The 21,059-nt window shown below is 60.7% G+C and overlaps 1 protein-coding gene across 4 annotated transcripts; it reads left to right on the forward strand.

The window, feature by feature from the left end:
• Window positions 1-11,604: 11,604 nt before the first annotated feature.
• Window positions 11,605-20,530, forward strand: TCEA2 (transcription elongation factor A2). Of its 4 annotated transcripts, XM_017881299.1 has the most exons (10): window positions 11,605-11,826; window positions 14,700-14,762; window positions 15,084-15,189; window positions 16,200-16,287; window positions 17,481-17,611; window positions 17,955-18,011; window positions 18,439-18,593; window positions 18,668-18,814; window positions 20,035-20,106; window positions 20,337-20,526. In XM_017881299.1, exons 1-10 carry the CDS (start codon window positions 11,746-11,748, stop codon window positions 20,343-20,345), a joined length of 909 nt encoding a protein of 302 aa, XP_017736788.1. In that variant the 5' UTR covers window positions 11,605-11,745; the 3' UTR covers window positions 20,346-20,526. The 4 variants fall into 4 exon arrangements, with proteins under 4 accessions (XP_017736788.1, XP_017736787.1, XP_017736789.1 ...); XM_017881298.1 differs by having other exon boundaries at window positions 20,035-20,530; XM_017881301.1 differs by having other exon boundaries at window positions 11,782-11,826; window positions 14,630-14,762; window positions 20,035-20,530.
• The last annotated feature ends 529 nt before the right edge of the window (window positions 20,531-21,059 follow it).

Below are 21,059 nucleotides of genomic sequence, written 5' to 3' on the forward strand. Positions count from 1 at the left end.
CGTCCCAGCATGCGGAGCTGGGTCTCCCAGTCTGGCCTCCAGGTCTCCCCTCACTCCAGTTTGCCCCATGGGCCTAGCACCTCATTCACAGACACTGAACCAGTGCTGGCTAATGGGGGGCCCTTGGGGCACCAGGAGGTGTGGCCTCTGGCTTTTCTGGGGAGGCAGGCAGAGTTGTGGCCACAGGGATGGATGGGCTTACAGGCCTCTGCCGGGTGGTGCTAGTTCCCTTTCAATCTCAGTGTGGGTGGCTGGACCCTTGGCCAAGTCTCAGTGTGGGTGGGCCTCCTGGGCAGCTGGCAGGAAGGTGCAGGGGGGTGGGGAGCTGTGTGAAGACCCCCAAAGGGCTGCTACTTGGCAGAAGCTCCCTCTGCTTACAACCTTAGGGATGGAGTCTGGGGTCACCAGGGCCTGGCTCAGCCTGGGCAGTGGCTGGTCACTGGGGCCTGGGAAAGAGGTCCTCAGGGTCCTCTGCAGCAGCCCTCACATGTTGGGAGGGATTTGCAGTTCCCTGGGGGCTCTGCTTGGTCCTCTGCCGCCCCTGAGAGCCCAGAGTCACTGGAGCTGCTCTAAACATAGTGGCAGGCAGTGTCCGGCATGACCTCATCGCCTCCTCGTCCCCTACAACACCCACCAGCAGCCGCCTTGCCTGGCGCCAGCCAATGACCCACCCTCTTGGCTGGGCTGTGCGACTCAGGTGTCCGGCTGTCATGTCCTGTGAGCCAGGGCTGGGTGGGGAGCCTCCTGGGTGCTCCTTTCTCTCCGCGTGGCAGGGAGGAGGCCGGCAGCCCCGGCCCAGTGTCCAGATGGGACGCAGTTGGGGTAGAGACCACAGTCAGGGTGGCGTGATCTGGAGTCCCAGGGCTGGGGGGACTCTCCAGGGCGGTACAGGGGATGGTGTGGGTGTGGCCAGTTGTGCTGAGGGAGGGGCATCCGATGTGTGTCTGTGCATCTGTGTGTGGCCTGTGTCTGTCTGTCTGTCTGGGTGTGGGGTGAGGGGGACTCTAGTGCTGGAGGCTGCCCAGGGCCTTGGGAGCCAGGCAAGCTGGACTCTCCCAGGAAGAGATGAGGGCCCATAATAGGTCCAGGACCAGGGGTCCTGCTCCATGAAGTTTGGAGGGTCCTCAAGGCTTCTCTGGCCACTGAGCTTGGGCCCCAGCCTTCTCCAAAGGAGGGCAGGCAGTTCATGAGTCTAGGAGCATTCCTCTGCCTCTGGAACCCCACCTCAGTCTATCCTGGACCAGGTGGGCTATGGCTCACCCTTGGGAGGGAGCCTATCTGTAGCCCCCAAACCCCAGTCAGAAAGGCAGAGTTTGGGGGCAAGCTTTCTCTACAAGGGTGGGACTGGCCTGGGCACTGAGTGGACACTGTCCTGCCTACCACCTGCCCCTCTCCCTCAGCCTGGACAGGAACCCCGGCCTCCAAGTGAGGCCTGCAAAGGATGCTGGGTAGTCCCCCCCCTCGGTGGCTGTGGGTGGGGGCTTGGCTTGGCACGGCTCCGGGCCTGGATGGCGGGACCTCCCAGGCACTGCCTGGGCACAGACCTCCCAGGCTCCCGCCAGCCCAGCCCCTGCGGCTGCAAGAGCAGCGAGGCTGGGACCAATTACCGAGTCCGAGGGGCCTGGACCCTCCTGCTCCTCGAGGGTGGAGGTGGGGGTTCCTGTTGGATGCAGTTTCAGGTGGAGGGGGCTCTCTGGCCTCCCGAACTTTGGCTGTCTCCAGTTCAGATCCTACCTTCTGCCCACAGCTGAACACCTCTTCCGCAGGGAGCCCCCAGCCTTCCAGCCACTGTCCTCGAGAGACGGCAGCATCTTGGTCTCCTGTCTGTGGCCTTGGTGGGCTTTCTACGGAACTCACTGAGACAGGTCCGGCTCCTCGGGAGCTCTGTATTTAGTGGGCCTTGTCCTGGAGTTGCGGCTCCAGGCCTAGTGAGACATGGCAGAGGCCAGGGCAGTGAGAGTGTGAGGCTGGGGTGAGGGTCTATGTAGAGGCCGCCCGATGCCTCAGAACCAGGTGGACAGTTGTGTGCATGTCTCTCTTGGCCAATGACAGGTCCGGTTCAGGTGGCCCTTGCCCAGGGACACAGGCTTCTCCTGGCTCTGTGCCTTCCAGCTCTCAGTCCTGGTACGCACAGTGTCACTGGGCTTCTGATAGCTGCCGGCCTCAACTCTGGGAGAGGGCAGGTGGGGCGGCAGGAGGTGCCTGTGCTTTCCTGGGCATGAGCAGGCATGAGAGGTGCATGTACTCACCTGGGCAGCGCCTCTCAACTGTTAGGTGTGGGGTTAGGGTTCACCTGACGATTTGCCACAGTCCAGCGGACCCGAGAGTTGCATGCAGAGCTGGGTGTCAGTGCAGATTGGGGAAGGGTCTGAGGGTGTGGGTGTGTGGGGCTGTGCCGGGGCCTGCAGACTGGGGTGTGCGGTGCGAGTGGGGAAGGGTCTGAGGGTGTGTGGTGCAAGTGAGGTGCTTTTGTAGTCTGAGGGATGATGTGCCAGTGTGGTGTCAGGGTCTCTTCTACTCTGGGTGCTAAGGGCCAGCAGGACTGAGAGGGGTGGGGCCTTCTCTGGGTCGAGGGCCACAGGGGGATGGTGGGGATGGGAGTGCTAAATGCACAGGGTGGGGCTGGGCTGCGGGCAGCAGATATGCTGTGGACAGTCAGGGTTAGGTCACCTGCGGCGAGCGGGGCTTCCTAGGTGTTCCCAGGGCCCTGGTGATGTGGAAGCTGTTCTCAAATTCTGGGGTGTTGTGCTATGGTGGGCATGTACCTAGGGTGTTATCAAGGGCTGTGCCCACTTTTAGGGGCACTGGACAGGAGTCGGGGTGTCAGAGCAGCTGCTTGAGCTCTGCAGGGACCGTCGTGTGGCCCTCGGGGTATCCTGCCCTAGGGGCAGCTGCAGGGCCACTTGTGTCCCTGGGTGTTGCTGCCTGTTGTGCGGCCTTCCCAGGGCTGTTTGTTGATGGGGGGGTTCCATGGGAAGCAGGCTGGTGGGCTGGGCTGCTCTGGGTTTCTGAGGCAACAGCAGGGAGGGGCCAGGAAACTGCAGCTCAGGAAGGAAGGCTGGCCTTGCAGGAGGAGGGAGCCTGGGGCCAGCTTAGGCTGAGCAGGCGCCAGACATTCTGTCCTGCGGCCCCGGCCCCCACTGGCTGGGAGCTCCTGCCCAAGTTCTACTGGCCCCACCCTTGTCTCCACCTCCATGCTTGTATGGCTGCCTTTATTCAGACCTTGGTGGCTTGGGCTTGGGTCTGTGGGTAACCTGGTCCTGTGCTTATGTGAGCCCCGGTCCCTTTGTGGCTCTGTAGAGGCCCAAATGGGGCTCGCGGTGTACCCTGCACTGTGGGGCATGTGTTAGCACACTCCAGTCCCCAGGGTCCCTGGAGGGCAGTGTCCACTCTGACTGCCCTGTCCTGGGCTGGCCCAGCCTCCTCCTCCCCTGCCAGGTTGGGAAATGGGGAGAGGGAGAACACCCTCAGGGGTCATCTCTCTCCCAGCCACGGAGGGGCACTGCAGGGCTGGACGCCTGAAGCTGTGTGTTTCTTTCTGTTGCTTGTCCTGGCATTGGTGACAGCCAGCTGGGGCTGCCACATGGGCTAGAGGGGGCAGGCCTGTGTTCTGGGGGCTCATCCACCCCTTCTTGCTCAGGGACTGGCAACATCTATCCGTCCATTTGTTCTTGGGCAGCTGCTGTGTAGCAGACCCTGTATTAGGGGTTAGGAATTTGGCAGAGAACAAAACAGACAGGTCCCCGCCTGTGGGAAGCTTCCATTTTGGTGAAGAGACAGACAGTCAACAAATCCACAAACAGGCCAGTGGCTCACGCCTGGAATCCCAGCACTTTGGGAGGCTAAGGCGGGAGGATCACCTGAGGTCAGGAGTTCGAGAACAGCCTGGTCAATATGATGAAACTGCCGTCGCTACTTGAAAAAAAAAAAAAAATTAGCTGGGCATGGTGGGCTCCTGTAGTCACAGCTACCCCAGAGGCTGAGGCATGAGAATCGCTTAAACCCGGGAGGCGGAGGTTGCAGTGAGCCGAGACTGCACCACTGCACTCCAGCCTGGGCGACAGAGTGAGACTCTGTTTCCAAACAAAAACAAAAGGAAAAAACAAAAATTAGCTGGGGGTGGTGGCACATGCTTGCAATCCCAGCTAGTAGGGAGGCTAAGGCACAGGAATTGTTTGAGCCTGGGAGGTAGAGGTTGCAGCGAGCCGAGATCGCACCACTGCCCTCCAGCCTGGGCGACAGAGAAAGACTGTTTCAAAAAACAAAAATGAAACAAAACAAACCTAACCGAAAACAAATCCACAAACAAGCCAGAACTTGGGGTGCCAGGTGTAGGGAGGGGCTGTATCAGGGTCACGCATGGATTTTGCCCTTGGGGGTTCAAGGGAGGGGTCTTTTCACAGAGGGAGGAGCATGTGCCAAGGCCCTGGGGCAGGGAAGTCTGCTGGCATGAGTGGAGCAGGGGGTGCAGAGAGGAGGGGATGAGGCTCAGAGGGAACAAGGGCTGAGTGGGGTCTGGGAGAGTCTTGCATTTTCTGAGTGAGATGGGACCTTGGGAGGTTCTGAGTAGAGCATGATCTGCCTCAGCTCAGCTGCTACGTGAAGATGCCGCTGTGCAGGGCAGGAGGGACGGGCTCACCGCCAGCGGAGAAGGCAGGGGGCTCTGCTTCTGCAGGGGGGCCTGGCCAAAGTTGGCTCTCAGCCCCTGCTCCGGCTGCCCCGGGAGTCTGCCTGGTCTCTCTCTGGGAGGCGTGGGCCCCTGGGAGGTGCCGCCTCAGGGAACCCTGGTTTTGCTGCCCCGTGAGTCCGTGAGTCGGGTCTCCAGGCTTCACCCATAGCCCGACCCCACGGCTGCCTGGGGCCTCTGGGGAGGGGGAGGGTGGAGTGGCCGCCAGGCTGGCGGGCTGGCAGGGCAGCATTTCTGGGAATTGTGTGGGGGAAGTGCATTGTTAGAGCAAGCCTGGAGCGGGCCGCCAGGGCCGCCACTGGCCTCTGGGGATGCCTCCTGCCTCCCCCAGCGTTGCTTCTGTGGGAGGGAGCTGGGACTGGGCCAAGGCATGGGCTGGGCTGGGGACTTTCCGAGAGACGCTGCCCTGGGCAGGTGGCTCTTCCCATTCTGCAGACTGGGTGACTGAGGTCCAGAGAGCCGGCTGCTGCAATGGCAAAGCCAGGAGCAGTGGGCCCAGTCCCCATCCCCTGCCCTCATCTACTGGTGCCTGGGACAGGGGAACACTTGCTGGACCTAAGCCCCGTCGCTGACCTGCCGGTGGGCATCCAAGGGAGGCCTGGGTGGGGTCCAATGGGGACACAGCTCGGCAGAGCCCCCAAGGTGGGCTGAAGGGTCTGATGGAACGGGGCGCAGAGATGGCGCCTAGGTGCTTGGGCTGTGGGAGGGCTGCCACCATGGGGTGGCAGGGGGTGGGGGCTCCTGGGGCTGCAGGATTCCCTGGCCCCCGCTCTGTGGTTGCAGGAAGCAAGTGAGGCTCTGTGTGAGTTTGGCAGCAGGAGGCTTCCCACCGTGGCTCTGCCTCAGCCAGAGGGGAAGCATGGATAGCGGCCACCGGGGTCATGGCCGGCTTTGGGCGGGCAGGGGCGGGGACGCAAATAGAAAATAAAGAGCCTGAGCTTCCGAAGTTTCCTGGACTCAGGATGGGGGAGGGGCAGGCTTTTGGGCCAAAGGTGCGGCCGGCCCTGTGGGGTGGACCAGGGGGTTTCTCCCCAGACGCCTGTTGAGGCCAGAACTGCCCCCTCAGACCTCCAAGGTGGGACATATCTCCTCCTTAGAGCCCTCAGATCAGGGCCCTGTTGCCTACAGAGAATTCCTAAAGGCCTATCCATATGTCTCTGTCCATAAAGACATCGAGTGTGGAGGACACCATGGAGGAGGAGACGGAACCCTCCTGTTTCCTGGGGCTCAGTCCCAGGTGAGGCTGGCCACAGGTGACCACAGAGACCTAGCCTGGTGTCGTGCAGCCGCTGGGTCTGTGAAGGGGAGTGGGGCACTCCTCACCCCGTGGCAGCTCCTAATCAGGAGGCCTCTCCCCTCCACCTGCACGTCATGTGGCTGTGGCTCCCAGGATGAGACAGGCTCGGCGCCCGGAGTGGGTGAGTGAGCATCCCTCTCCTTCATCACCACTGCCTCCGCTATGAGCCACCCTTCTTTCAGGCTATGTGCATTTCCGACTCTGTTCTCAGGGTTTAACCGAAACCCTAATGCGGCAGAGTGGGACCCGGGCCTTGCCCTCTGGGCAAGTGGCTCCCTGTGTGTGTAAGGCTCCCGCCTGCCTGTGTGCGTGTGCACGTGTGCCTGCACACAGGGAAGGAAAGTTTTTCAGCTGCTGAGGATGGGAGTAGGGGCTGGAGCAGCACCCTGCAGGGACGCCCCACAGGAAAATCGATGGTTCTGATGTTCTCAGCCTCTGGGTGCAAATTCCTGAGGGCACAGGAACGTCTGGCACCCCTGGGCAGCTTGCTGGGGGAAGCTCTGTGGAGGAGGACGTCCGGAGGTCAGTAAGGTCCAGGGGGGCGGGAATGCTCAGAACAAGGTCTCCGAAGTGCAGAGCTCCTGAGGGATCCGGGACCAGGGGCACTGGGGAGTTTCAGGGTTGGTCGCCGCCACAGCCCACACAAGTGAGGCTGCTCTCTGGGACTGGCCACCTTCTCGCCTCTGCCACTTCACAGTCCTGGGGGGCAGCTGTGGCTCTTGCTGGGAACCAACTGAACCGCCCTGGGGCTTGGGGGTGGGGTGGTGCTGAAGTGAGGCTCACCCGTCCGTGGCTCACTCCCGCCACCTAGAGGCCACTGTTCCTCACAGGCACGGGGCCAGTCACCTGCCTCCGCCCAGGGGGCAGGACCTCCCCACCGGACTGCGGGCTCTCTGATCACCGGGATGGGCCTACACCTCTTCCCCTGCAGCGGCTGCTTCCACGCAGGACTGGAGCATGTCAGGGTTTGGGGCTGCTGTCCTAGGGGAGTGGCTGCGGCCTGCAGGTCAGAGGCCCCCGCCTTCTTTTGCTAACCCCCTTCCCTGCCTGTCCTGTCCACCCCTTTCTCTCCATCACCTGCCCCTGCCATGAACCACGAACCAGTGACCCCATCCACACCTGTCTGACCAGGCTCCCCACGTGCCCTGACGTAACCCCGTAGGCTGGGTCCACAGCTGACATCGCTTCCTGGGGAATTCCCAACCTGCCAGCCATTGTTCTTAAGACACCCCAGCGGCCGGGCGCGGTGGCTCAAGCCTGTAATCCCAGCACTTTGGGAAGCCGAGACGGGCGGATCACGAGGTCAGGAGATCGAGACCATCCTGGCTAACACGGTGAAACCCCGTCTCTACTAAAAACTACAAAAAAAAAAACTAGCCGGGCGAGGTGGCGGCACCTGTAGTCCCAGCTACTCGGGAGGCTGAGGCAGGAGAATGGCGTAAACCCGGGAGGCGGAGCTTGCAGTGAGCTGAGATCCGGCCACTGCACTCCAGCCCGGGCTACAGAGCGAGACTCCGTCTCAAAAAAAAAAAAAAAAAAAAAAAAACACCCCAGCATCTCGAACTCCCTCTGTCTGCAGCCTCTGTGGGCCGGGCCTCCACTAGGACCCCCTGAGACATGTCAGGCTCCTCACGAGCTCTGTCTTGTGTGGCCATGCCCAGGGCCCCAGGAGGTAGAGGACCAGCGGGCATCTCGTGGAGGAGGAAAAAGGGCCCGGAGAGGGACCTCAGCTCCTGCTGAGCAAGGGAGTCCCACCCAGTTCCTGGCATCCTCGTTGAGGCCCCTCGTCCACGGTGCACAAGGTAGAATTCATGGGATCATAAAGGAAGCCAGTTCTACCAACACACGGTTAGGAAAATATTTTCTTAAAGTGTGATATCAAAACCCAAGTGCTTCTTTACCAAGAACAAGATGTTACCACTGGGCAGCCTCTGCAGTTCCAGTAGCAGCCAGTGTGTGGGCACGACACAGTTCCCATCCGTGCCAGCTCAGCCACAGGCCCAGATGACCAGATCTGGTTCATGGCCTTGTTCATAACTGAACGAACAACACCTTTCTGCTAGAGGTTGGTATAAAGGAGATGATGGCCCGGACGCGGTGGCTCACGCCTATAATCCCAGCACTTTAGGAGGCCGAGGTGGGCGGATCACCTGAGGTCAGGAGTTTGAGACTAGCCTCACCAATATTATGTAACCTCGTCTCTACTAAAAATACAAACATATTAGCCTGGAGTGGTGGCGCATGCATGTAATCCCAGCTACTCGGGAGGTTGAGACGAGAATTGCTTGAACCTGGGATGCGGAGGTTGCAGTGAGCCGAGATCGTGCCACTGCACTCCAGCCTGGGCCACAAGAGCGAAACTCTGTCTCAAAAAAAAAAAAAGGAGATGATGGTTTCTTCCCACCAGTTTATTTTCTGTCAGGGGTTTGGTCTCTGACTCCCTGGATTGTTGAGACACCTTGCACCCCACCAACACTTCAACCAGAACTGGGCTTGGCCCTCTCTCCTTTCTGCCTCCACTCTTAGGAACTTGCAGCTATCTGGGGTCAGTTCTCCTCCGTGCTGTCTGGGCTGCACCTCCTGCCCAGGAGGGGCCTCTCTGTGCTCCAGCCCTTGCCAGCATCTCAGGATCTGCAGTCCTGATACTTGGAGGTCTCCCCCACCCCCAGCTTGAGGGCTGGCTTCCTTTCGGTGGTCTTCAAATCAACTCACCCTCGGCTGTTGGAGAAGCCTGTGTGTCTGGCCAGGCAGGCTCCATGGATGTGTCCAGTGTCTTCATGGATGGTGGGAACCAGCTTTGAAACCCTGGCCACCCGGACCTCCGAAGCCACGCTTTCTGGGGTTCCTGCTGGTTCCTGCACAAGGGCAGTTCCAGTGTGGCTTCTACAGGACCCTGGCCAGCTCCTTGGTCTGGTTGCCAGCCATTGAGAGGGTGGCTGAAGGGTGGGTGGCTCCAGCCTCCTCTCGTGTGCCTCTGATGAGGCTGGACCCTTCAAGTCTTCCTATATGCCCAAACTATGGAATTCTTGCCACGAGGACTTGCTTGGATGGTCTAGGCTGGAAGCCCCAGCTCAGTGAGGGCAGAATCAGTCAGTATGGAAACTGTGTTCATGTATTAATAATAATATAATCATATAATATCACGGGGCCTCTATCTTTGAAAGACTTTGCTCCTCACAAGGAATGCTATGCTCTTTCCTTATGATTGAGGTTTTTTTTTGCGACGGAGTCTGACTCTGTTACCAGGCTGGAGGGCAGGGGCGTGATCTCAGCTCGCTGCAACCTTTGCCTCCTGGATTCAAGCAATTCTGCCTCAGCCTCCTGAGTAGTTGGGATCACAGGCGCATGCCGCCATGCCCAGCTAATTTTTTTTTTTTTTTGTATTTTAGTAGAGATGGGGTTTCACCATGTTGCCCAGGCTGGTCTCAAACTCCTGAGCTCAGGCAGTCCACCTCCCAAAGTGCTAGGATTACAGGCATGAGCCACTGCGCCCGGCCTGAGTCTTCTTTTTTTGAGACAGGAGTCTCACTCTGTCACCCAGGCTAGAGTGCAGTGGCACAATCTGGGCTCACTGCAACCTCCACCTCCTGGGTTCAAGCGATTCTCCTGCCTCAGCCTCACAAGTAGCTGTGATTACAGGCATGTGCTACCACACACGGCTAATTTTTGTATTTTTAGCAGAGACAGGGTTTCGCCATGTTGGCCAGGCTCTTCTGGAACTCCTGACCTCAGATAATCTGCCCACTTCAGCCTCCCAAAGTGCTGGGATTACCGGGGTGAGCCACTGCACCTGGCCAAGATGAGTGTCTCTCTCTCTTTTTCTTTTGAGACAGAGTCTCGCTGTTGTCGGCCAGGGCTGGAGTACAATGGTGCTATCTTGGCTCACTGTAACCTCCGCCTTCTGGGTTCCAGCAATTCTCCTGTCTCTGCCTCCTAAGTAGCTGAGATTACAGGCGCCCGGCACCACACCTGGCTAAGTTTTGTAATCTTGGTAGAGAAGGGGTTTCACCATGTAGGCCAGGCTGGTCTTGAACTCCGGACCTCAGGTGATCCACCTGCCTCAGCCTCCCAAAGCGCTGGGATTACAGGCATGAGCCACCGTGCCCGGCCAAGATAAGTCTCTTAACTGACCATATTTTCTTTTTTCTTTTTTTTTTTTTCGTTTTTTTTTTTTGAGACGGAGGCTCGGCTCGTCGCCCAGGCGTGGGTGCGTGGTGCATCGGTTCTGCGCTCACTGCCAAGCCGCCTCCGTGGTTTCGCCATTACTCTGCCTCAGGACTCCCGAGTTAGGGCGTGGGAAGCTACATTAGCGGGATACCAGCGCCGCCAGCCCTCGCCGGCAGTTTTTTGTTTTTGGATTTTTAGTAGAGACGGTGGCTTTTCCCGTTGTATTCCGGCATGGTCTTGATCTTCCTGGACCTTGTGGATCCGCCCGTCTCGGGTCTTCCCAAGTGCTGGGTTACAGGCCTTGAGCACCACCGCGCCCGGGCCCCATATTTTTGTTTCTATTTTTGGGCTGTGGAGCTCAGTTATATCTGTTAGTGTCACAGAAAGCCAGGAACGCTCGGCCAATTTCCAACCGGCCACCTGGCCTCAATAGTTCCCTTGCTTGACTTGAAATGAAATAATAGGATTCCACAGCATAAGAACAGCGGCTTCCTTGGTCCACAGCCTCCCCCAGGATTGTGCCCTCCCGCACACCCCTCAGGCTTCTCATTACTGGGGAGTTCGGCGCATTGTGGGGGATGCTGGCCCGTCACTGTCCTGTCCTCGAACCCCTTCCCTAGGCCTGAGGCCATCTCACTGGCTGCCTGCAGTCCTGGGCCCTACCTAGGACCTCCCAAACAAGGGCAATGGATACTAACGGTCAGCTCCATCCCCTGCTTGTTCTCAGGCATTGATGTCAATCGCTACAACTTTGACGGAAGCCCGTGGAGCCATTCGTCCGTCAGCTCACAGTGGAGGACTTGGATACAGGAGGCAGTCTACCTGCCAGAGCCCCAGAATCTAATCCCTGGTTAGCTGACCATTGGGAGGGCAGAGGCCCCCCGCACTCGCGAACCCCCAGGCATGGGGCCCTTCTAGATGCCAGTCCAGGTATCCGCGCGCTTACCACCTGCAGGGCCCCACAAGAGGCCTTCAGGTGTACCGCGGGCCTCTGGAAGAGGTAACCTCCACTTCAGAGGGTCCGGAACGTGACCAAACCTCGCTCTGGCGAGCTGGGGGACGCCTCCTCCGGCCAAGCGGAGCCGCAGGGCTCAGCGGGCCCCAGAGTCAGTGCTTGAGCGCTGGGTTCCTGAGCCTCCAACTTGAAGGACGGCTGGTGGCGACAGCAAGCCCTGAAAGCCAGGGAGGAGGAAGGGTGAGCCGGATTCCCGGGGCCTCCTGGGCCCCAGTCGCTCCAGGCTGTCTGGCCGGGAGGGGCGTGGCCGCCGGGGCGGCCTTCCCCGAGCGTTCATAGTGGGACCAGGGAGCCTCTGCGGCGGCGGGTCAGGACTTATCCTTCCCAGGGGGAGGCTGTGCCGCGGGCCGCGTGGCGCCTGGGGTTGTGGTCCGAGCTCGGGCGAGCGCGGGCGCGGCGGCGGGCGGGCTGGCGGTGGCACTAGCGTCCGATAGGATGCCGCGCGCGCCGCGGCCGGGGCAGGGGTTTGAACCGAGGGTCCGCCCGTCCGCGGCGGGGTTGGTTCGGCTGCGGCGGGGTGCGGGAGGTGGCGACGGACCGGGCCGGGGTCCCAGCCCGGGCTGCGAGGGAGTGGACGGGATGCGGGGCCAGCGTCCTGAGGGCGATGATGGGCAACAGATCGCCCGGAGGCTGGACAAGATGGTGACCAAGAAGAGCGCGGTGAGGGGCGCGGGCCGCCAGGACCCCGGGAACCCCGCCCCGCCGAGACCCCGTCGAGCCCGCCGACCCCGTTAGGGCCGGAAGACGACCTGAGGGACAGGACGAGACCCCTCCCCGGCAGAGACTTCCGGGACGCAGGGGAGACCCCCACCCGTGGCCGAGACCCCTGCCCCGAGCCAGCCCTGCCGTTCACCCCCGCAACCCCGGCAGAGGCCGCGATCGGGCCTGGACCTTGTCCCGGGAGAGCCACCCGCTCTGGACTCAGAACCCCCCTCGCCCGCAGTCACAGGCTCCGCCCCCTTCCCTGTCCCTTAACTCCAGACCCCCAGCCTGGCCCGTCGACTCCTTCCTTGGCCCCGTCCCGCCCCTGGGAGTTCCCGGGGTGTTCGGGCCTCCTTTGCGGCTGCCCCAGCCCCTTGCCTTCCTCCATCCCGGCCTGGGCATCCTCAGGGGCCGAGCCCCGCCCCCAACTCAGCCCTCTCCCACGCTCCGTCTCTTATAGCATTTGTCACGCTCCGTCTCCCATAGCATTTGTCGCCAGCAACAGTTTGGAGTCTGAGGTTGGATCCCTTTTTCTTCTGGAGCTGCCGTGCCTCCCCTGCCTCTTCCTGGCCCTTGTCATCCTCCTTCACGGCCAGCCAGATACCTGGCTTGCCTGTGGGGCCCATTTTCTTCCCTGTCTGTCCCCACCCCACAAGAACCAGGTTTCTCTAATAAATTCTCTCCCTTCTTTAGCCAGGACTTAGCCCGCAGTAACTTGGGTTGTGGGTAGTTATGTGGACACCGTCTGAAAAGAGCCGGTGTGCTTATATAAGACCCGGGAGATGGGGCAAGCCTCCTCTGGGAGCGTCTGGGCGCTGGAGCCTCTGGCCAGCTCTGTTCACTGCGGCCTGGGCCTCTGTTGTCTTGCGGCCACAGCCAGACTTTGGAGGAGGCTGTGTGTAAGGTCTTTGAAGGGGCCAGGCCAGTGGGGGTCCAGTTCCGGAGTCATGACCTTGGCAACCTCTGCACCCTCGCACAGAAGCATCTTTAGATGATGCTGCCTGCCTCCTGGGGGACGGGGAGGGGTCTGGCCGCAGGTCATGTGGAACTCCTGGCAGGCTCCATGAATGTGACCTGCGCTTTCCCATCCAGACTGTGAACTCCTGGGGCAGGGCCAGCTGTGTGTCTGCCAGGCCATCCCAGGGCGGCGAAGGTGGCTGAGTCATAGGCTTTGGGTGATTTGTGCAGCCACCCCAGGGCTGTGTGACTGTAGTAGGGGTTTGGGGGATGCTTTTTGGGCTGAGCAGGGTTGAGTCTGGGTTCCTGTGACCGGGGTTCTGGACTGGGGTCTGCACTGGGAAGGGGTGGGCTCCCACTCATTCCTGCTGGGTGCAGCACCTCATCATTGCGTTCACACACACCCCTGGAAAACTGGTCAGCACAAAGTAGGGGTCTGTGAACCATCCATAGCTGTTTCCAGAGATGACCCGAGAATGGAGTTGTATTCCTTGTTAAAGGAGACAAAACACAAACGATAAAAACTGTAGGTGGGAAAAGCAAAGGTGGGTCATGGAGCTAGGGGAGGGCTGGGTGGGGCTAGGCAGAACTGATAGGGGGTTTCTGGTGGAAGAACAGCTTGAGTAGAAGCCCCAGGGGAGAATGAGGAGGGGAGGAGGGCACTGTGCAGTGGGGCTCCTGGGGGTCCCATTGCCTGAGGTCCCCTCGGGGACTTGGGGGCCAGGTTTGGGGGATTTTATACCTCTGGTCCTGAGCCCACTGAGAGCGCCCTTGGCTCTGGCTATCGCCTCAAGGCTGGACTCTGTACAGCCCAAGGGGCAGGGCCTGCCTGGGAGGGTTTAGCAGGGGCTGCGGCGTGAGCAGACATGCCACCCAGATTGCTGGGGTTGTGCGGGGTCGGGGTCGTGGGACATCTGATCAGGTCACCTTAGGGCAGAGGGAATGATACACACGTGGAAACACATGCACGTGTTACAGAGGAGGTGGGGGCGTTGCAGTTTTAAATAGGAGAGGCCTTGCTGAGAAGGTGTTGTTTAAATAAAGCCCGGGATGGAGGGAGGGAGGAAGATGTCCTGGGAGGCTGCCCCAGGCAGTGGAGCTGCAGGTGCAGAGGGCCTCAGTGGTGGCTCAGGGCCCTTGGGGAGCACTGAGGAGCTGTACCTGGTATGGAAATGTGGCCGGTTTGTGCCTGGCCTCATCAGTGTGTGAGGACCTGGAGGAAACGCAGATCTTGGGTGGGGAGACAAGGCAGAGAGAACGGGGTGCGTTTCAACTGTCCAGGCGAGGGGTGCTCGCCTGCTTGGGGGCAACTCAGAGGCCTGGAGGATAGATGAGGGGGCTGTGGGTCTGTAGGTGCTGGCTGTGGCTGTGCCTGAGAGTTTGGCCTCCACAGCTGGTGGGGGGTGCGTGCTTTGGGGAGAGGCTGCCCTGCACATCAGGGCATGAATGCACAGGGGAGTGAATGAACCTGGGGCTGCACTTTCACCTGGCTGTGGCCCTGGCTGCTGGGGAGGGGCCATGGCTCTGAAGCCTCCTGATTTGCCAGGGGAGCTGGCATTTCTGTTCTGGTTTGGGTCAGTGACCTGAGGTGGTTACAGTGAAGTCAGTGAGGTCATTGCCACGGATGTGGGTTACAACCTGGAATGCTTGAGGCTGCAAATCCCCTCCCCTTCTTGACTGAGCAGTAAGGGCTCCCTGCTGTGCTGCAGGAACAGCCCTGGGTGTCTCCAGGTAGAGGAATTTTGGTTTCTTTTTGACCCCAGGTTGAGTCTCCAAATTGTCACTGCCTTGTGTTCCCCTCCAGTAGGCAGAAGGAGGTGACATTGTCCGTTGAGATCTAAAGTCCTTTATGAAGGTCCTCCTTCTCCTTCCAGGAGGGAGCCATGGATCTGCTGCGGGAGCTGAAGGCCATGCCTATCACGCTGCACCTGCTCCAGGTAGGTCCCTGCCTGCCCCAGGTCCGGGACAGCTCCTGGGGACAGCCCAGGAGATGGCAGTTCTGAGGGCACCTGGCAGGGCTTCCCCACCCTCCCCACCGGGCCTTCGTTGGCACAAATGCCTGGTCCTGAGGAGAGGGTCTCTGCCTTTCTCTGGGCTCAGTGGGAAGGGAAGGGAGTCTGAGGATATTGGGAGAGGCATCTACCTCCCTGGCAGGTCCTGGGTTCCTGTCCTGTGGGAGCCATCAAGGGTCTGCCAGGAGGATCTGACGCCTAGGGTGGGCCCCTGCCTCCACCCGACTCAGACCACTTGCCTTGTAGTCCACCCGAGTCGGGATGTCTGTCAACGCCCTTCGGAAGCAGAGCTCCGACGAGGAGGTCATTGCACTGGCCAAGTCCCTCATCAAGTCCTGGAAGAAGCTCCTGGGTGCGGCTTGGGCCAGTGCCCACTGAGTGCTGGGACCAGGGCCCCGAGAAGTGCTGCCTCTGGCTGGTCAGCACAGTGTAGGGTCCTGGCAGTGCCCACCCTGAGCCAGGTCACCTGGGAGTGGGGCAGTGGCAACCCCAGACCATGAAGCACCCAGCTTGGGGCTGGCAGTGGATCAGTGGGTGCCTGTCAGCATTGCCTGGGAGGGGTGGCCTAGGAGGCAAGGGTGTGTGCTGGGGGCAGGGTTCCAGGTAGAGCAAGGAGAGAGGAGAGTTGAGGCCAGGACTTGAGCCGACAGCACTGAGAGACTGGGGTGAGCTGGGAGGTCACACAGAGGGGAAGGTCACGGCCAGGAGGCTGGGAAGTGTCAGGAGACGGGAAGGGAGAGGGAGAAGTTGGGGCCGCCTCAGCTACTCAGAGGGAACAGAGGGGCAGCCCCCTGCCAGGGGAGGGAAGGGAAGGGCTGGGCTGGACTGAAGGCTGCCTCTTCCTGGAGACAATGGGGTGACTGGGGTTGCAAAGATGCTGCTATCCGGGATGGAGGCAGCCCTCCTAGCTCTGTCCACACCCTTGTGAAACAGTCTGTCTCTAGCCCTGTGTGACCCTCAGGCCGTACACAGCACAAGCACGTCCTCATCTCCAGCCCTTGGGCCTGGCTCTGGGCTTTCAGGAAAGAGCTTTGTTGGGGACATGCTTGGTTTCTCCGGCCAGGACAGGCAGGAGGGTGGGCCCCAGAGGTGGCCTTTGTGAGTGGGTGCTTGTATAGGAAAGTGTTCTGGGGAGGTAGCCGTGGGACTGCAGAGACGGACAGGTTGCTGGGGAGGGTGAGGGCCTGTTCACAGAGGCTGGGCGCCTTCCTGGCCCCTGGCTCCTCTGGCTGGGTAGGGAGCTGGGGGCTGGGGCTACGAGTGTTGGTGGTTGGGCTGAGGCTGCACCTTGGTGGTGGTCTGCGCCCGTCCCTCCTCTGCCTTCCCCTGATTAGCCCATCCCTGGTCTTTCCTCAACTGCAGATGCTTCAGATGCCAAAGCCAGGGAGCGGGGGAGGGGCACGCCTCTGCCCACGTCCTCGAAGGATGCCTCACAGGCCTCGGATCCCAGGTAGTACACCTGGAAGGCAGGTGCACACACTCCTGCTTCCCAGCCTGCTTCCTTGCCGGGGAAAGGGTGCTAATCTCCGTGTGCCTAGGCATTGCTTTGAGGCCGCACACAGAGTCGGTCAACCTCATGCCGGACACTGGCCTCGTGGTGTGTCCCGCCTGCACTGACCACTTGAGACGCGGGTCTGTGTCCACCTGGCTGTCAGCCAGCCACCCTGGCCTCTTCCTCTGCCAAGAGCTGCTGTATACCCTGAGTGGGCCTGTGGGAGCCCCCGGCCTCTTCCCCCAAGACCCCCTGCTGGGTTTGGTTCTTGCTGGCCCACTCTGGCTTCCCGAACCTCAGCCTCACTCAACGAGGGCCCCTCCTTCCTGCAAAATTCTGCCCAGAACCAAAGGCGGGTGCCCAGCTTCCCTCTCCTGCCCTGCATGTGCATGTGTGGTCACTGCTGCCAGGGGGCGATGAGGGCTCTGTGGCCTGCAGCTGGGAGCTGGGGGTGTTTATGGTGGCAGGCTATGGCCGAGAGATGGCTTTGCCCTTGACCATACTGGGTTATGGTGACTGGACCACCAGGAACTCATGGATACCTTTGCAAGTTGATTTTCCTCCAGGAAGCTGCCTGCTTCTGCCAACTTCCACAGAGGGGACGTGGGGAGGGCTAGATGGATGCAGCCTGGTCATTGGGCAGCCTCATGTTGGGGTCCAGCCCTGAGGGGCATCCTTGTCCCATTCTGTACGTGCCTAGCAGGGTCATCTGTGACAGTAGAACCTGGCCTTGGGTGACTCTGCCTTGTCTCCCCACCAGGCAGCTGTGGGTCTCTCCCTCTCCCTGACCAGCTGACCAGGCAGCAGGTAAATTAAGCGGGTGGCAACCTCTAGAGGTGGCAGGAACTGCCAGGTTCATTCTGATCAAAGCACAAGACCTGACTGCTGGGGTCTAGGATCCTGTCCCAGCAGAGAGTACATCCTGACTTATCTCTTTTATATATTTTTGGACCATGCCCCTGGCTAGAATGGGCACCTATGACTCATGTGCTCAAGATAAACAGGCCCCAAGACAGTGTTGAGATCATGAGCCAATGGAAAAGGGTTTGGAAGGGGGATTATGCTGTGGCACCTGCTGCTTCTGGGATCAGTGTCTTGCTGGGGTGCCTGCAGCCTTGAGTCTGAGTCTAGCTGGCCCTGGCTCTCTGCAGCCGCAAGAGGCCGGAGCTGCCCAGGGCACCGTCGACTCCAAGGATCACCACATTTCCTCCGGTGCCCGTCACCTGTGATGCCGTACGCAACAAGTGCCGTGAGATGCTGACTGCTGCCCTGCAGACGGCCCGTGAGTGTGGCCAGCCCTGGCTCCTGACACCCGCTGGGATTTGCAGGGCGGCCCGGGCCCCTGCCTGCCCGTGAGTGTGGCCGGCCCTGGCTCCTGACACCCGCTGGGATTCTCAGGGCGGCCCAGGCCCCTGCCTGCCCGAGGAGGCCTGCTTCTAGAGGGGCGACTCTCCTCCCCCAGCCCATTGCTGTGGCCCTGGCAGGGGCGTGGGGCCTGTGCCTGGATCATGGGCCTCTTCCAGGGACACGGATGTCCCCTCTAAGCTGCCAGGGTGTTTTGCAGGCAGAAGGGGTGGCAGGTGGAGAAACCAGTGGGGGCAGCTAGTCAGGGCTCCCTCTTGCAGACGACCACGTGGCCATTGGTGCGGACTGCCAGCGCCTGTCAGCTCAGATCGAGGAATATATCCTTTGGGCAGGGGCTATGGGCCTGGGTTTCTGGTGGAGTCAGGAGGCTGCCTGGCCTGGTGGCTGCTGGATGCCACTGCCCAGCTGTCCAGGGGTCACATGCCTGGGTGGTCACCTACCTGGGTGGTCAGGTTGTCTTGCTCCAGGAGGGCCCCCAGACCAGCTGAGAGGCTGATTCTGCCTGCTGGTGGGGCCTAGGTTCCCTGGGGCTGTAGCCTGAAGCTGGGTCTCAGTCAGGAATGGGCCTGGGGCAGGCTCAGCCTTGCAGCCCTTCACCTGTCCACCAGGTGTGGCTGGGCAGACCGACCCCTGTGTGGCTGGGCAGAACCTTTCCAGCCAGCACCCCAGCATGGCCCCCAGTGGGGCAGGTGGTAGGTGGAGGGCAGCGACGTTGTCCTCGGGTGGGTCCTTAAACACTTGCACGCATCTTCCGGGACGTTGGAAACACAGACATGAAGTACAAGAACCGTGTACGGAGTCGTATCTCCAACCTGAAAGATGCCAAGAACCCTGACCTGCGGCGGAATGTGCTGTGTGGGGCCATAACACCCCAGCAGATTGCCGTGATGACCTCAGAGGTGAGCCCCTGTTGGAGGGGCTGGAGGGCTGCTCCCTCGGAGTGGTGGGCTAAGCCACTGGCCCCGTGCTCCAGGAGATGGCCAGTGATGAGCTGAAGGAGATCCGTAAGGCCATGACCAAGGAGGCCATCCGAGAGCACCAGATGGCCCGTACTGGCGGCACGCAGACAGACCTGTTCACCTGCGGCAAGTGCAGAAAGAAGAACTGCACCTACACGCAGGTGAGTGGCCGCTGGGCACCTCTGGGCACCTCCCCTGGGCCCAGTGTCTTCAGGGCATCCCGTGCCCCTCCTAGGAGCCCATACCTGTTCCCGCCTCTGCTGTGAGTTTTCCCAGCCTCTCTGTCCCTGACTAGGCTAAGGCATGATGGCCACCTTCAGGGACCACTCCCCTCTACCCAGGACCCCTGGGCCCCAGGAGGCAGCGTCTTGGGTGGTGGGGTCCACTTGTTCCGGGTGCTCAAGTCGGAGGGCCTGGCCCGGCCCGGCCCAGCCTGAACGGAGGGCCCTCAAGGTATTGATGTTGGTGGGAGGGCCGTGCTGCCTGCTGCCTGGCAGTGACCGCAGGACTCTCAGTCCCTGCCATGGAGGTGGACACTGAGTGTGCTGGGGAGACTGTGGATCCCATGAGATGGCAGGGACCCTGTTAAGAGGGGAGTGCGGCTGGGCACGGTGGCTCATGTCCATAATCCCAGCACTTTCGGAGGCCGAGGCAGGTGGATCATGAGGTCAGGAGTTCGAAACCAGCCTGACCAACATGGTGAAACCCCGTCTCTACTAAAAATACAAAAATTAGCCGGGGGTGATGGCGCATGCCTGTAATCCCAGCCACTCAGGAGGCTGAGGTACTTGAACCCAGTAGGTGGAGGTTGCACAGGGAGCCGAGATCGCACCACTGCACTCCAGCCTGGGTGAAGAGCAAGACTCTGTCTCAAAAAAAAAAAAGGGAGGGAGTGTGTTGAGGCGGCCGCTGTGCCTGGCAGATAGGACTCGCGAGGCGCTGCAAGGATAGCCCTTCCTTCCCCTCAAACGCTGCATGGGGCCTGGGTCTGTGCAGAGCCTGCGTCTCTCTTGCTCCCAGCCTCTGGTCAGAACAGGCTCTGCCTGTGGCCTGAAGCTCACCCTTGGGCCTTCTGGAAGTCAGCCACAGGCACTAGGGACCCCTGCTAGTTCCCCCCACCATTGGGACCCTCCTGCCCTCAGCCAAGTCTGGGCCCTGCTGGTCCCCAGCCAATGTGAGCTGCTTCAAGCCCACACAAGGGCCTCTGCCCCAATAGACACCGTCTCCCTCCCCTGGAGGCTCAGCTCTGGAAGGTTGCAGTCGCAAGGCGGCCTCAGATCGGGTCACCTCTGGGAGCTCAGTGGCTGTAAGGCCAGCTCTGCCCATGTGGAGGGGACACTCTCTGCAGCAGAGCCCTGGGCTCACCCAGCCCTCCCTACAGGTGCAGACCCGCAGCTCTGACGAACCCATGACCACCTTTGTTGTCTGCAATGAGTGTGGAAACCGCTGGAAGGTGGGTGAGCAGGCTCAGGCTGCCCCTTCCAGCTCCATTCTCTGGAGGTGGGGTGTCTCAGCCTCTGTGGGATCTGTGGTGTGAACTGGGGATGGCCCTGCCCAGCCAGCCTCCTGGGAGTCTTGGGCATGGTGGGTGGAGACTCCAGCCTTGGGTGAGCCTGTGTGGCCTTCTCCTCTGGGGAGTCTCATGTGGCCACAAGGCTGGAGGCCTCACCCCCTTTTTCGCAGTTCTGCTGAGCCCTCGTGTACATGTGCTGCAGCCTTGGGCCGTGGCCAGTGCTGGCCCCCCCGCCCACGTCCTCCGTTGATACAGCTTCTCTGGAGACCCTAGAAGGCGGCATGTCCTGCCCTCAACCTGCCTGCCTGGATTGCACCTTTCTGCCCTTTCTCCGTCGTTATTAAATGTTTCTTTTTGCCATCTTGTTCTCCTCAGCTGTTACTCCTGGTGGGCCCTGTCCCCATGTTTGACCTGTTCCCGCTGCTGTGGACAAGGCCCCTCTCTGAGGTCAGGCAGTGCTTGGGCTTGGCCCTGGTGGGTCAGCCCCAGGAGAGGAGCTTGACTGACCTTCAGAGATCACCTGGGGTGGCTCTGCTTGAGAGGGCAGGTGGGGAGAGGGTCTTGCATGCGTGCTGACAGCCTGTCGTCCTGTGCAGGGCACTGTCCTCCCCACTGCCTGAGGCACGGGCAGCTTGGGACCCAGGTCCTGGCACTTCAGGACAGCTTGTCCCCATGCTGCCTTTTCTGTTCTTGTGGGAGTTGTGGTCTCAGGGCCCTGAGCCAATTTCAGCTTCAACTCACTTAACTTCCCAGAAAGGTAGGGGATGGGGTGGTGAGCACTCAACTCATAGGGCCTGTGAGATGGTAAAGATGGCACTGTGCCTGACACCAAGCAGCCCCTCCTGCCCCAGCCAGCCTGCCTCTGGGTACCCCATCCAGCTGGGCCCAGGCGG

This window comes from Rhinopithecus bieti, unplaced genomic scaffold, assembly GCF_001698545.2.
Source record: "Rhinopithecus bieti isolate Rb0 unplaced genomic scaffold, ASM169854v2 scaffold_12573, whole genome shotgun sequence".
Lineage (NCBI taxonomy): Eukaryota > Metazoa > Chordata > Mammalia > Primates > Cercopithecidae > Rhinopithecus > Rhinopithecus bieti.